Raw genomic sequence first — 15,580 nt, forward strand, 5'->3', positions numbered from 1 at the left:
CAATCAGGTTTGCTCCCCAGGCAGACTCGCCCACTCCCACACTGTCATTACTTCAGAACAAACTTAACAGTCAGGAAAGTTGCATCAGTGGCCCCTCCCCGGCCCCGCCCTGGCCCCACCAGCTGCTGTATCCCCTTTGCGGACCTAGATCCCTAGATCCTCTGCCTGTCTTCCACGTCCTTCCGCTTGCATGCCAACTCCACAGGAAGAACGAACTGCCCTTTCCTCTGCCCTCCACATACTGGATGTAAGTTAAGATCTTTCTGTTGCAAACACAGACACCAACGGATTAACCAAACATAAACGGGGATTTATTAAGTGGGTGCAGATGTGTGCTACTGTGGCGCTCAGGGTCTGGCTGCAGGCAGAAAGGTGCACAGCAGGGAGTAGTTGAGGAGAGGTTAAAGAAGGGCCGATTTCTAAAGGCGTGGCCAGGGTCAAGGGGACCCACGGGGGGTTGGGTGGGGCAGCCCTCAGGGCTGGCGACAGCCCTGTTCGAGGAGGGGTGGTAACGGAGGGAGAGGGCAGCCTGGCAGGATTCTTCCGCGGAGGGAAGCTGCCAACCCACAGCCCAAAGGGCAGAAAACCAGGAAAACAAGGATCCGGAACCATCCTGCCCCAGGATCTCTGCCAGTCCCTCCGCGCTCGGCGGAGCCCAACCGGAAGCGAGAGGGGTTTGCATGGGGGCGGGGGTGGGGGGCAGCAGGACAGAGAAGGTGCGGAGTGAGTGCACCGTCAGGGAACTGAGGGAAGAGCAGCATGACCCAAACCAGGTCCGAAAAGTGTCAAGCGCACAGCAACCAAGGCAGAGGCCCGACGGACTCAGCCGGTCCCGAGACAAGCAGCACCTTCTGACCGCTTCTTACTTACCCAGCTTAGCCCACGGCAGAGCTCCTCGTGGTCCCTGCTGCCCTCGCCAAAAAAGACGACGTGGAGATGAGAGGGCTGATGGCTGCAGCTTGAGTTGTGGGGTGTCCCGTGGCGGAGGGGCCCGTTCTAGCAACAACTAAGCTGTTTGATAGTCTGCAGCCCTCCGGGGAGGGAGGAGGGACAGAAAGCCGCACAGCTCCTCAGAGGCTGGGAGGCCGCGTCCCCAGTCACCCGTGAGGATAAGGAGGTCAGCAGCGACGGCCTTGAGGGGCGCCTCACAACCCTCCCTCCTCTGGTGTTTCTGGAGGATGGCTCCGTAGGCCGTGGGACGAGCCTCTGTCTGTATGGCTGATGTGGATTCGTGCCAGGGTGCCAGGGCAGGGCTGTTCCCCACGGAAGGCTCTCTGGCGGCTCCACAGACCTCAGGGGCACAAGGCTGGGTGAGGGGGAGCTTCTCTCTAAAGCAGCAGGCCTCAGAGGCCTCAGCCCCAACCACCCTCTCTTCCAATTTCCAGATTCTTGGGAGTGAATGCAGCTGTTCCAGCCTCGGTCTGGAGTGGACACCATCTGCTGTGGCCACAGGGAGGCTCCCCTTCAATAGACACGGACTCTGGGCCCACCCCCAGGTGCCTGGCCGATTTCAGGGATGGGACACACACCCGTCTGGCCCCAACTCACTTCTGCTCTGCACGAGTGTCACATCCATCTCCAATAACACAGAAAAGTCAAGAGAGGTCTCTGGGGACAGAGCAGTGACAGAGCGGGTAACTAACCAGAGCCCAGGGGGCAGGGGGTGGAAACACCATGTGGCCCCGCCAGAGGCTGACGCTGCCTTGAAAGCCCCGAGCACGGAAGTAGTATAAATGTTCAGCAATGGGAGTTCCTGTCGTGGCTCAGCGGTTAACAAATCTGACTAGCATCCACGAGGACGCAGGTTCAATCCCTGGCCTTGCTCAGTGGGTTAAGGATCTAGCATTGCCATGAGCTGTGGTGTGAGTCACAGATGCGGCTTGGATCTCGCGTGGCTGTGGCTGTGGCGTAGGCCGACAGCTACAGCTCCGATTGGACCCCTAGCCTGGGAACCTCCATATGCCACAGGTACGGCCCTTAAAAGCAAAAAAAAAAAAAAAAAGTTCAGCAATGGATCGTTGCAAATTATTTGAAAAGGAAGAAATAATGTCAAATTTATTATCCTTTAAGTTATTTAAAGTTCACAATGATGGGGGAAATTATGGGCGGAAGTGTTTCTACCCTAAGATCGAAGAATAAGCAGAGATTGTGGCCGGGAGGCACCAAGGGAACCCAGCTTGACGCACAGACACCAAGGCCTTCCTCTGCCAGTTAATGCGCAGGTTGATACCGGCCTGGAGAGAGCTTGATAAACATGCCCCTGGCTAATGGGGATGGGACTGTGGGCCTTTTCTCCCTGTCACTGTTTCTAGCGACACCCAGGCAGGAAGAGCTCCCCTGAACAATGAAGACACCACCTCTGCTCGCCAGACCCAGCGGGACCCTGGAGCCCCTGCGCCCAGCTGGGAAGGCAGCCCCTGCAAGCAACGCTAGAGCTTGGTGGGCTGTGAGGGGGTGAGGTGGCCTGGCCCGCTGGGCAGGGGCAGCACCATGGGCAGGGAGTTGCTGCCCCGTTCGTGCCAGCATGTGTCCAGGATGGGGTAGAGCTTGCCCTGGAAGTCCGCCTGGAACGTGTAGAGCAGCCGCAGGTCATCGGGGCGGTCAGCATCGAAGAAGGTGAGCTCCCCCTGCTCGTAGTGCAAGTAGACGCCGATGCGGTGGGGGTGGCCGGCCACGGGCAGGGGCACCCGCGGGCAGCTGAAGGCCTCATACACCCGGCCCTCCTTCAGGCCAATGAGCCACACGCCATGCTCTGGGGACTTGCTCAGCTTGCCCTTGCGACTGGCCGTGCCCTTGATGACCCCCAGGCGCCAGTCGCTCTTGCTGCCCACCACCACCTCCCAGTAGTGGCGGCCGCAGGAGAAGCCCCTGCTGGCCAGGACGCACGTGCTGTAGTCGAAGCGCTCGGGCTGGCTGGCGCGCCGCTGGGCCAGGAGCCCGCACTGCACCACCGTGTTGCCCTTGGAGAGCTCCAGGAGTGGGTGGGCCGTGGTGGGATCCAGCTTGAGAGACTCTGGGGCTGGGAAAGATCAGAGACGCGTTTTCAAGCCATGAAGGAGGCAGAAGGCCCTGCCCGAGGGAGGCTGATGGGAGGCCCGAGCTCCTCGGGAGAGGAACCGAGTCGGCCTCATCCCTGTACCCGAGGGGTCTAGAAGGGGCCGGGCACAGAGCAGGCATCCCCGAGGGGGTTTGCAGAATGACTGAAAGATGCCTGAAGGATGGAGGAAACGGCCACTGTGAGCAGAGGCGTTCTGGTAAGGGACACGGTGCAGGTGACCTGCCTAAGGTGGAGGTGCTGATGGAAGGCCTGGAAGATGGCCTGTTGTGTGAGGAAGCACCTTAGCTTCCTCCTCAGGTTTTCCGAAGACTCTAACAACCGCAGTTGCTTCTTGGCTACCCCAGCAGCCTCATCAAGGACAAACCATCCCCCCTGAGCTCTTGGCTCACTGCCTGCAAATCAGTTTACACCCCAAACATGCAAACAGCATTCACGATTCAGAGATTATCTGCTGTTTTGTACTCCCCTTGCCTCCTTTACCTCTTAAATAAACCCTGTTTTTTGCCTTTGTTGGATGAAACCAGTCTATTGATTGAGCTCCCTGATGTACTGGTAACGAAGGGGTTAATTAAATGTCTGAGTTATTTTTGGCAGAGCAACAGCTATCATTTATTAAGCACTAAACCACACACACACACGTCAATTTAGAAACTACGCAGCCCTGCAAGGTGGGCTCCTTATAGGCGAGGAAACTGACGCTCAGACATTACACCGCTCGCCCAGTCACAGGTTAGTAAGAGATGGCGCTGAGCTCGAGCGCCCTCTGCTGGTGGAAGCCCACCCTTGCGCCCTCCCCGCGAACCGTGCCCGCCTACCATGCAGTTCTCTGCACCTCACAGAGAGGCAGCACCCAGGAAGGAGGATGGGTGGGGGCCTCACCTGGCAGAAACCTTTCGGAAGAGCCTTTTCCACACCGTCAGCTTGATGTCGGCCTGGTGCAGGCCTGGTTTGAAGGAGATGGGGCTGAATGCACCTTCCAAGAGCCGGGCCTGCTGGAGCTCTGCGCTGGGAGCAGTGGTTCACAGTGAGGGTGGAGGACTTACCGTGCACCCCGCCCCTTCATCCGAATGCAGGTCCAACCAGCCAATCCGCAGCTCAGAGGCCCGGGCCCATCCTGTCCTCCCCGCCACCCCTCTCAGAGTCCCGCCTCCTTCCGGGGAGGGAAAACACACCACATGGGGAGCTCTCCAGGTGCAGGCCTGGGGCCAGCAGCAGCACCTGGGGGCTTGTTAGAAATGCAAATTTTCTTGGGTCCCATCCCAGACCTGATGAATCATAACCAGTTACTGGGGCCCAGGGATCTGTATTTTAATGAGCTCTCCAGGTGGTTCTGATGAGTGCTGTCTGAGGCTCACATCTCTGCACTGGAGGACCATGGCCCCCAGCTCCAGCTGGAGTGGAAACCAAACTCAGCCAATCAGGTCCTCTGTCCATTTGTTTCAGCCAATTCTCCTCACCAAATTATGTTTAATTCTAAGGAAAATTTGAGAAAACAAGGAGACTCCTAAACTGGCCTAAGCCCTGGCTCTGGAACCTTATGGGTGATTCGTTTGTTGGGACTGGAACATGGATCTGACCGCTTCCCACCAGATGTGGTGTATGTTTCATTACCCACCTCACCCCCCTCAGCTCCTGTTCTGCCCTGCATCACACCCACACTAAACACCCATGATTTTTTTTTTTTGGTCTTTTTGTCTTTTTAGGGCCACACCAGCAGTATATGGAGGTTCCCTGGCTAGGGATCCAATTGGAGCAGTTGCTGCTGGCCTACACCACAGCCATAGCAACAAGGGCTCTGAGCCACGTCTGTGACCTACACCACAGTTCAGGGCAATGCCGGATCCTTACCCCGCTGAGCAAGGCCAGGGATTGAACCCATGTCCTCATGGATGCCAGTTGGGTTTGCTAACCACTGAGCCATGATGGGAACTCCCTAAATACCCATGATATTGAACTTCTCATAATACTCCAAATACACACACACACACACACACACACGCTTCACTCTGTCATGTGACCCAGCCTGCCTGCAAACACCTGTCCTCTGTCCTTCTCAGCCATCCCACCTGTGTGTGGTCTTTGCCAGCCTCCCAGAGTCACCTCCTCTGTGTTAATTCTGTAGCTTGGGTGAACTTCTACTGTTCTAGGTACCCACAGTGATGTAACTCTAGTTCATGGCCACCTCTAGTCTTCGAGACCCCTGAAGGCAGAGACATGACTTTCCCCGGGCTTGGGTACAGAGCCAGAGGTGGGCGGCTGCCCCGGGCACTGGCAGCAGCAAAAGTGAAGGGAGGATCTAGTGGAGACGAGATGCCCTTTCCTGCAGCCACCAGACCCTCGCCGAGAGTTCCCTCTGTGGTAATTACCTGGAGGCCGTGGAGTGGTACTTCTGGAAGACAAGAGGGGGCAGGTAAGAGCATGGAGGAGGCTAAAGCCATTAGGAGGGGAGGGTCCTGGGGCCCTGGGGCCTCGGCCTGGAGGACAGTCCCTTGTCCACTCACCCGGATGAACTCGTGGTGACTCTCATTCCCAAACTGCTCCAGCATACACGTGGCCTGGGCCAGCCGCTCCTGAGCACCCCGGGCCTGCTCCAGTTGCATGTCCAGCGAGGCCACGAGGCCACGAGTGTGACCCTCCACCCCCTCCAGGCAGCGGGCCTTCTCCTCGTCCACCAGGTGGTGCAGCTCCTGGAACTCGCGGCGGATCACCCAGCTGAAGACATCAGACTCATTCTGGGACAGGGAGGGGCCGGTCAGGGCAGGAGCCGCAGCTGACCTTGGGGCTCCAGAGCCTGGCTGCCCAGGCCTTCCTGGGCTTTCCCAAAGGGGCTGGGACCCAAGGCCCAGGGCTGACTCTGGCTGGGGTGTGTGTTCGCGCTGGGTCAAGGGATCCCAGATGTGGCCATGGGGCGGGCAATAGCGGCGGGGCAGAGGCTGGGCCTCCACCTCCTGGTTCAGACGCAGTGGCTCTGTCCCGCCCTACGTAAGATCTGGCTTTATCCCAGGGTTCCACACTGCAAAAAAGCCTGAAAGGCCCCAGCGAGCAGGCTTTGGCGATAACGAGCATGCCCTGGGTCACCCTCCTTCAGACTGGGTACTGCTGCCTCCCTCTCCAGGCTGAGGAAGATTCACTGAGTTGACCCTCAAGGTCCCCTGCTCCTGTTTCACGATCCCTGCAGGGCTCCTGTTTCGTGATCCCTACAGCCTTCCAGCCCCAATGGGGCCCCTCATTTGGGAAAAGCAGCCGCTGAGGGCCTCAGGCCTTTCCACACCCCCCTCTCCAGGGTACCCAGAGGGCACTGCACAGGCTGTCAAGGTCAAGCAGACCCAGGTGGCAGGGGGCGGGTGGTCAGGCCCATGCGTTGGGCTGTTTACCTCCAGGACTTGGGTTCTGCATTATCTCAGTCCCAAGGGCATGGGGGACATAGGCGCGTGTGGAGACAGTCCTGACAACCATGCCGAATTCCCCTAAGAGTCTTTGCGCTTTCCCCACCCCGCCCTGGAATGCTTTGAACTCTGGCTTCATACCGAGGGCACAGGTTCCTGCAAAGGACAAATCAGAACTGGGCTCTGCAGGAAAGGGAAGGGGGCTGGTCGCAGGGGAGGACACAGGGGCGCAGGGAACTCACGACAATCCGGGTCCTGTTGTTCACCAGTTTGGCGACTTGTTCTTCCACCTTCTTCTGCTCCTGCTTCAGGTCAGAGATGAGGGCTGCTAGCTCCTCCTGGAGGCAACAGCCCGCAGCCCCATGAGCCACCGACGCCTTCACCCTTCCAGCCCCTGGGAGCATCCCAACAGCCACAGGCACTCCCAGTGGAACCAGGGAGCTGCTGGTACCCTTGACCCCCAGATAGGTAAAACGACTCAAGAATATTCCACACTGAGGAGTTCCCATCGTGGCGCAGTGGTTAACGAATCCGACCAGGAACCATGAGGTTGCGGGTTCGATCCCTGCCCTTGCTCAGTGGGTTGGGGATCTGGCATTGCCGTGAGCTGTGGTGTAGGTTGCAGACGCGGCTCGGATCCCGCGTTGCTGTGGCTCTGGCGTAGGCCGGGGGCTGCAGCTCCGATTCGACCCCTAGCCTGGGAACCTCCATATGCCGCGGGAGCGGCCCAAGAAATGGCAAAAAGACAAAAAAAAAAAAAAAAAAAAATTCCACACTGAGAGGAGGAACTGTCCAGACAGAAGAGGACCTCCGTGTCACCCCTATGTCATGGGGAGAGATGCTAAACAGTTATAGCCACCCAGAGGTCACCACACAACACCCAAGGGAGGTGTGTGCCAATCTCAAGTCAACACTCCCTCCTGGATCTGCTGCCCAGAGGGTGCCCACCTGCTTAACTCACTGGTCACCAGCAAGTCCAGAATTAGTGAGCATTTGATCAAGAGTCACCCCAAAAGGCTGGCCCCATGCCCAATGGCGCCTGCAGGGGCTCAGGTTACCCCTAGTGCCCACTCCCTTCCTATAAAGACCCGAATCCATCCCCAGGAGCCTTGGGCCCAGCCTGGATTTAGGGTCTCCTGGGCTGAAGTAAACCCACTTCTCCTGGGCTGCCCTGGCCCCACATCCCACCTAGCCAGACCCACCCAGACCACCTGATGGGAGCCCTGCTCGTTTGTGCCCAAGGAGTATGTAGAACCTTTGCCTTAGGGAGCACCCGAGTAGAAGTCAGCTGTAAGAGCCTTTCAGGAAGGGAGTTGAGGGGAAAAAAAAAAAAAAAATAGGCCAGCATGGGAGTTCCCGTCCTGGCTCAGCGGTAACAAACCCGACTATCATCCACGAAGATGTGCTTTTGATTCCTGGCCTCGCTCAGTGGGTTAAGGATCAGGCATTGCTGGCAGCTGCAGTGTAGGTCGCAGATACAGCTCGGATCCCGCGTTGCTGTGGCTGTGGCTGTTGTGTAGGCTGGCAGCTGCAGCTCCACTTCGACCCCTAGCCTGGGAAATTCCATGTGCCACGGGTGCAGCCCTAGAAAGAAAATAATAATAATAATAATAAGGCAGCATGGAGATAAGTGAACAGAGTCCTTGCTCTCCCTAGGAAGGCGTCTGGTCTCACAGCAGCCTGAGAGGGGCATCCCAAAGCTAACCCGCCTGAGACAGAGACAGATGGGACCTGTTATTTCTCATCCGCTGGGCCGCTGTGAGCACCGTGAGCGGAAACAGAATTATGTGAAACATAAAGTATCTTAAGATTTCAATAGGAGAGGAGTTCCCATTGTGGTGCAGTGGTTAACAAATCTGACTAGGAACCACGAGGTTTTGGGTTTGATCCCTGGCCTTGCTCAATGGGTTAAGGATCCGGTGTTGCCGTGAGCTATGGTGTAGGTCACAGACGCGGCTCGGATGCTGCGTTGCTGTGGCTCTGGCGTAGGCCAGTGGCTACGGCTCCAACCGGACCCCATCCTGGGAATCTCCACATGCCACGGGAGAGGCCCTAGAAAAGGCAAAAAGACAAAACAAACAAACAAACAAACAAACAAAAGATTTCAATAGAAGAAAACGGGAATGCATGAAAGAGATCTGATAAAGGAACGTAAATCCACATCCGAAACTGGAACCCAAGGCCTCTCTGGCTTCTGGCCAGAAACGACAGGCTCCCTGGGGTCCCTTCTGCTGGGCACACTCTGCTGTTAAAACCCAGTGTCCTTGCTCCCTGCTCCCTCTGGGAATTTTCAGTCCCCTTTGCGGGGTTCTCTCTCAACCCAAATCTCAAGCCCCGGTGCCCCTGGGGGTGTCTTTGGGGTCTTCCCCACCGCTCTGCCCACTCTCCTGGTCGGTCTTCACCACACCTGTGACTCCAAGGACCACCGGTATATAGATCCCCCCACCCTCGTATTCCCAGCCTCACTCTCCCACCTACCACCTGGCAGAGGGAACAGGCCACGTCATACATACTCTGCTTGAAACCCGCCAACCCTGGTCCTCTGGATAAATCCCAAGTCCCTTCTCATGTCACATAGGCCTTTTACTGGCCTGGCCCCTGCTTACCTCACTCTCCCTTAATGGGAAAATGTGTAATTCCTCAAGTGTGCCATGATGTTTGCCTGCTGGCCTTTGCATGTTTTGCCTCCTTTTGCTTTTTCTCCCCTTCTTTCTTTTCAAGTCCTCCTTATAGTTCAGGAGTGGCTCGGCAGTACACTTCCTCCAGGAAGCCCTCCCTGACCACCCGAGACCATGCAGGAGCCATGTTCCAGGTGGTCTCACTGTTGCCTGTATTTAACCTTGAGCAGCACCTGATGTGCAGCACTCTGTCCAGCCCCCAAACTCTGCTCTGGGGCAGGGTGAACTTCTTGCTTACTACTGTACCATGGGCACCTGCATAGCACCTACTACATACTAGATGCCCAGAAATGTCTGTGAGTAGGAGGGGCTGGTGGATGACCCGGTTGGCCTTCTGCACCCTTATTACTGTCTCCAAGCATTGGAGGAGCAAAGAAATGCTGCCGGAGCACTCAGCCAGGAAATCTCTGGAACAGTTTCCAGGGGCCCTCTGCCTGCAAATCTTTTTTTTTTTTTTTCTTGTCTTTTTAGGGCTACACCCACAACATATGGAAGTTCCCAGGCTAGGAATCGAATCAGAGCTGCATCTGCCAGCCTACACCACAGCCACAGCAACGCGGGATTCAAGCCCCCATCTGTGACCTATACCACAGCTCACAGCAACACCGGATCCTTAACCCACTGAGCCAGGCCAGGGATCGAACCTGTGTCCCCATGGATGCTAGTCAGGTTTGTCACCACTGAGCCACGACGGGAACGCCCTCTGCTTGTAAATTTTGATGTTTGCCTTCTTCCTGCCTGATTCCCTGTCTTCCGTCACCCATCACCCTTCCTTCCCCTTCCTCTGCAGACAGCAGGTCAGGTCCTCCAGAACAGTTCCCTTCTGAGAGCCCATCCTGCCTTCTGCTGATCTGCTGCCAAGGGGAAAAAAAACAAACAAAAAAAAAAAAAAACAAAAAACAAAACCTGGCCCTGGTTTGAGTCCTCGCTCTGCCACTGACAAACTGATCCTAAGATGTTTACTTTCTCTGAACCTCAGTTTCCTCATGTGTAAATACAAAGATAACCCACCCTTCATAAACCTTAGATCAACTAACTAACCTACGATGGTATCATCGTCATTATTATTCACTCTAAAAGATGACCTGCTAGTTAGGAGGCAACGGTCCGTGAGGGCAGGAATCCACTGATTCCACAACACATTTACAACCTGCTGGCACAGGACTATCCCAGGGGCAAAAACACAGTCGCTGCCTTCCTGTGCCTCAGACAGCAGTCCACGGACCACTCGCCAAAGGAATGACCACTACAGGGGAAAAGCAGGGGAGGGGCTTGCAAGGGATGCAAGGCCTATAGATCGCTGGATCCCCAGCACCTGGGGCCTGGAGCTGCCACTCAAAAGTGATCAAGTTATGCTCCAGGACATGGCTGGTCCCCCAGGCCCCTCTGTGGTGGTACCAAGGTGCAGGACTGTGCTCCTTCCGGGTCCCTCCGCGAAGCCCAGCTCCCTGTCCCCCCAGCAGCCTCGCTGCCCACCTTCATGCGGCTATAGACAGTGGAGACGGGGGTGACCCGGTGGTGCTGGTGGGAGCCCAGCAGGCCGCAGAGGCCACAGATGAGCTCCTGGTCCTTCTCGCAGAAGAGGCTGAGTGGGTTCCGGTGATGCGTGCAGACCTGGGGCTCCGGGTCCCCAGGGAGCTGCAGGGCTTCGATCACACGTGCCAGGGAGACGTTGGGCGGGGAGCTGCTGGAGTCCACCTCCTGCCGGCACACAGGGCAGCGCAGCTCCGAGTCCAGGTGGCGGGACAGGGACAGCAGGCAGCCCTTGCAGTAGGAGTGGCCGCACTGCAGCATCAGGGGCTCCTTGAAGACCTCGAGGCAGACGGGGCACTGCAGGCGGTCCTCCAGCTCAGGCACACTCACCTGCCACGCCATCCACAGCACCCTAGGGGGCCCAGGGCAGCCTCCCTGGAGCCTGCTCCCTCCACTCCTTCAGCCCTGGCCCCCAAGGACCCTGAAATGAGAGGCTCTTAAGGACACCGGTCCTGCATTCCAGCTCAGACCCACTATGACCTTAGGCTGGTTTTCCTGTCTTGAAAACAAAGGGCTTAAATGAAACGAGTGGTCACTTGGAGGTCCAGGATTCCACAACTTTTCCCTCCCTAGGGCCGCAGGTGCAGCACATGGAAGTTCCCAGGCTAGGGGTCGAACTGGAGCTACAGCTGCCGGCCTACCCCACAGCCACAGCAATGCAGGATCCGAGCCGAGTCTGTGACCTACACCACTGCTCACGGCAACGCTGGATCCTTAACCCCCTAAGCAGGGCCAGGGATCAAGAAACCTCATCCTCATGGATCCTGGCTGGGTTCATTTCCACTGAGCCACAATGGGAACTCCAGGGATTCCACATTTTTAACTCGGATTGAGAGGTAAACACAAAAGGGGCTAGCTGCAGGGTCACTTGGGGTGACACTAATAACGCAAACTCCGGCCCAGCTCCTGACCTAGACCTGAACGGCAAAAACAAGCCAAGGTCCTCCCCACCTTCTAGATGGTTCTCAAATTGGCTAGCAGCTGTTGGAAGCACAGATGGAACAGAATTCCTGAGTCACCCCTTCACACAGCTCCAGTGAACCCCAGAAATCTGCATTCCAGTGAACCCCCATCAATCTAAAGCAACGAAACTCTTCCAGAGAGTCTGAGACCTCAGAAGGCTGGCTCCTGGGCTTCCTCCCCGCTCCCTTGTGAAAGCTGATTGGCACTGAGAGAGGAGAAGCATCTCACCGGAAGTCGGCAGTGGGCTCAGGGAGAACCCCTCACTGACCACTGCTTTCTCTGGATCCACTGAGCCCCCCACTGGGGCCTCACACCAGCATCACCGACTCAGTCTGCTCCAGCTTCTCCTCTGCCCAGGATGGGATGGCAGGTGTAGGGACCTGGGGATTGCAGCTGGACACCTGTTCGACCTAATCTCTGCCCCTTTCCTCCTCCCCTTTCCCAGAAACACCCTGGTGTCCCCAAGGTCACTCAGAATCAGGTGGAAACTGGGCTACATCACGGGACCAGGGAGCCCGCCTCTGATAACTGCAATACTCAAGGGCTTGCTTTGGCCAGGCATGGGGGAGGGGCGGAGACAGAGGCCCTGGCACCTCCTCATACCTTATGGACCCCAAACGGGACTTGACTCATGCTCTGACACAATTCTTTCTCATCTCGATCTCTCTCAAATGTTGAAGGTATTTTTATTTCCCTAGATTTTTAAGTTGATGTATAATTTCTACACAATGCACAAATCTTTTTTTTCATGGCCACACCCACAGCATATGGAAGTTCCTGGGCCAGGGATTGAATCTGAGCTGCAGCTACAACCTACACTGGCTCCTTTAACCCACTGCACTGGGCCAGGGATCGAACCCACACCTCTGCAGTGACTGGAACCACTGTAGTCGGATTCTTAACCCATAGCACCACGGCAGGAACTCCTAAAGTGCACAAATCTTAACCATGGACTTGAGGTCCAATTGATACATGTTTACTCACTCTCAAGGGCAAGATCCAGAGGAGCTTCTGGGTTGGTGAACACATCCATGTACTGGGGCGGGGGGACCCCAGTTCCATGGGGGTGAAAGACCCTGTGCTCTGGCCTCTTCAGACTTCACCCTGTCCACCTCTTTGTCGGGCTGTTCATCTGCATCCTTTATAATAAACTGGGAAACGTTTTTAAAAAATCAAGATACAGAACGTTTCCCGCACCCAGAAGCATCCTCACGTGTCCCCAGTCAGAACCCCTCAAGAGGGGAGCCGCGACCTTGACTCATATCATCATAGATTAAAGCGGCCTGGTTTTGAATTTCAAATAATCAGAACTACCTAGTATGTATCCTTTTGTGTCCAACTTCTACTCAAGACTATTGCATTTTGAACCTTTTATTAAAAGTCTTTCAAAGGTTTAAGAGGTTCAATGACATTTTGTTCATACAGGTAACAAATATCATGACGGTACTACACTACGCCTCTCATGGGGGGTGGGGGTGGGGCGGGAAATCACTGAATGGAAAAGACAGGGGTGGGAGAGGGTCTCCAGAAGCGTTAGGCAACAAGGAGCCCTGGCCTAGCAGGCCATGACCCCCACAGGCCTAAGCACCCACATCTGTTGGTGGGGTGAGGTCTCCACCCCAGGGACAAGCAAGACCAAGGTCTGGTCTAGGCAGGCAGAAAGCCAATTTTATATAATTGGACAAATATTCATTGAGAACCTGCCATGTGTCAAGCATTGGGCTGAGTGTTAGGGAGACATGAGAGAACAAAACAAAGTTACTGTCCTTTTGGAGTTTATAGTACATGGAAGAGGAGTAGGATGAGCCCATAAATAAACAAGATAATGTAACGGTGTTAAATGCTATGCAGGATGTGAACGGTGTGGTGAGAAAGAGGGAGATGGGGTGGCCAGATTTTGAGGTGCACTTGAGAAGGCGGAGGGACAATCTTTCAGGAGGGATGGTTGAGCTGAGAACTGGAGAATACAAGGAAGCCAACCACCTGAAAGGGAGGACTAGGCAATGAATCAGGAAGTGCAAAGGCCCTGAGGCTGGAAAGAGCTCAGTACAGTTGACCCCTGAGCAGTGTGGGGATTAATCCTCCTGTACCTTATGGTCGTCCCGCTCTGTCGTGGATTCAACCAGCCACAGATTGTGTAACATGGCAGTATTTACTAGTGAAAAATATCCACGTGTAAGTGGATCTTCGGAAGTCAAACCCGTGTTGTTCAAGGGTCAACCGTATGTGTGAGATCACCAGAGAGGAGACTGGGTGCTGGATCACAGCAAATGCGAGGGAATAGCAGATGAGCTCAGGGGGCTCGGCAGGGAGGGCCCTGTAGATCAGGGCAAAGGTTTGGAATTTTTTTTTTTTTTTTTTTTTGCCTCCCACGGCATACAGAGTTCCAGGGCCAGGGATCAGATCCAACCATAGTTGCAACCTAAGCCACAGCTGTGACAACGCCAGATCCTTAACCCATTCTGCCCAGCTGAGGATTGAACCTGCAACCCAGCGCTCCCAAACCACCACAGATCCCATTTTACCACAGCTGCAACTCCGAAGGGCTTGGATTTAATTTCGGGAGCAGTGTGAGCTACTGGAGGGTTTTAAAGCAAGGAAATATCTGAATTATACTTTGAAAAGATCCCTCTAGCTGCTGCATAGATAATGGATCACTGTGGCTTGAGCATCTAGATGGAAGGATAGCGATGCCAAGAAGATCCAGGTGAAAAAGGTAGACGGGAAATCCAGAGTCAGGTGCCTGAGGACATTCGGGTAAGGGCCCCTGAGGAGCCCAGTGGTCTGCAGACTTTGCAAACACAAGACGCACCTGGGGGGGCTTGTTAAAACAAATGTCTGGGCTCTGGTCCCAGAGTTTCTGATTCAGGAGTACTGAGATGGGCCCAACAATTGTGTCTCAACTTCGAATGAGCTCCCAGGCAACACTGATGCTGCTGGTCTGGGGACTACACTTTGAAAATCACCGAAAAAGACAATTGCACACGGGCACCTGGAGCTTGGGTGCCCAGGGGAGGCTCTGGGCCGGCGTCATATGCACCACCTGTACATCATATATTTAAACCTGTGGGCGTGGTCAAGCTCCCTCAGGGATTGGGAATAGAGAAGGGGTTCCCAGACAGGGCCCCAAGGTGGCTAATGTTTAGAGGTCAGGAAACGAAGGATGACTGAGAAAGGACAGCCAGGCAGGTGGAAAAATCAAGAGAGTGTGGCGACCAGGAAGGCGTGACAGGCCAAATGGATCGCCAAAGATATCCACGCCCTAGTTCCTGGAATCTGTGAATACACTACCTGACAGGGCAAAAGGGACTTTGAAGATGTAATTACAGTCATGGAGCTGAGTTATCCAGGTGGAGCCAATCCAATCACACGATCCAATAGTAGCGAATCTTCTCTGGCTAAAGTCAGAGAGAGATGCGGCAGAAAGGAGCCAAGCCTATAAAAGTATTAATCAGATAACAGTCCCTCCAAGCCTGAGAAGGAACTGGCACACTGTTGTGGACTCTGAGATGCAGGGGCCCACGTGCAAGGGCCAGAGAGAGGCCTCTACAAGCTCAAGGTCAGTGCTGGCTGACAGCAAGGCCAGAGGGACCTCAGGCCTAGGGCTGCAGGGATCTGGCTTTGCCAATAACCTTAGTGGGCTTTGAAGTGGCTCCTTCCCCAGATCCTCCAGTGAGGCCAACGCCTTGAACCTAGCCCAGTGAGAATGGTGTCAGACTTCTACCACACAGAACTGTGAGACAGTAAGTAGGTAGTGCTTTGAACAGCTAGTTTTGTGGTCCTCTATTACAATAGTGAGAGAAAACTAAATACAGAAACCAAGAGAAAAAAGTGTTTAAGGGTCAGATAGGTCCCCTTCCTCACATGCTGACAAGTGCCTAGTAACCTGAGGACAAAGAGGCATCTGCCAGATTTGGCAACAAGAGCAGAGGGGGTGGCACGGAGCAGAGGGGAAGTGGTAT

General features: G+C 55.2%; 1 protein-coding gene across 4 annotated transcripts; it reads right to left on the bottom strand.

Annotated features, from left to right (window-relative positions):
* Positions 1-2,025: 2,025 nt before the first annotated feature.
* Positions 2,026-11,030, bottom strand: TRIM50 (tripartite motif containing 50). Of its 4 annotated transcripts, none has more exons than XM_047779844.1 (6): positions 10,599-11,030; positions 6,687-6,782; positions 5,560-5,790; positions 5,425-5,444; positions 3,947-4,063; positions 2,026-3,027 (listed from the first exon to the last, which is right to left on the bottom strand). In XM_047779844.1, the coding sequence occupies exons 1-6, from the start codon at positions 10,995-10,997 to the stop codon at positions 2,430-2,432; spliced, it is 1,461 nt and encodes a 486-aa protein (XP_047635800.1). In that variant the 5' UTR covers positions 10,998-11,030; the 3' UTR covers positions 2,026-2,429. The 4 variants fall into 4 exon arrangements, with proteins under 4 accessions (XP_047635800.1, XP_047635803.1, XP_047635799.1 ...); XM_047779847.1 differs by having other exon boundaries at positions 2,026-3,019; positions 3,938-4,063; XM_047779843.1 differs by having other exon boundaries at positions 5,425-5,447.
* Between the last annotated feature and the right edge of the window lie 4,550 nt (positions 11,031-15,580).

Source organism: Phacochoerus africanus, chromosome 5, assembly GCF_016906955.1.
Source record: "Phacochoerus africanus isolate WHEZ1 chromosome 5, ROS_Pafr_v1, whole genome shotgun sequence".
Taxonomy (NCBI): domain Eukaryota; kingdom Metazoa; phylum Chordata; class Mammalia; order Artiodactyla; family Suidae; genus Phacochoerus; species Phacochoerus africanus.

Excerpts from the sequence above, each read along its gene's own strand:
- TRIM50 (XM_047779843.1), bottom strand. The coding sequence starts at position 10,997 with ATGGCGTGGCAGGTGAGTGTGCCTGAGCTGGAGGACCGCCTGCAGTGC. Across the intron at positions 6,783-10,598 it reads CTGTCTATAGCCGCATGAAG|GAGGAGCTAGCAGCCCTCAT; the intron begins GTGGGCAGCGAG and ends TGTTGCCTCCAG. Across the intron at positions 4,064-5,424 it reads TACCACTCCACGGCCTCCAG|CGCAGAGCTCCAGCAGGCCC; the intron begins GTAATTACCACA and ends CACTGCTCCCAG.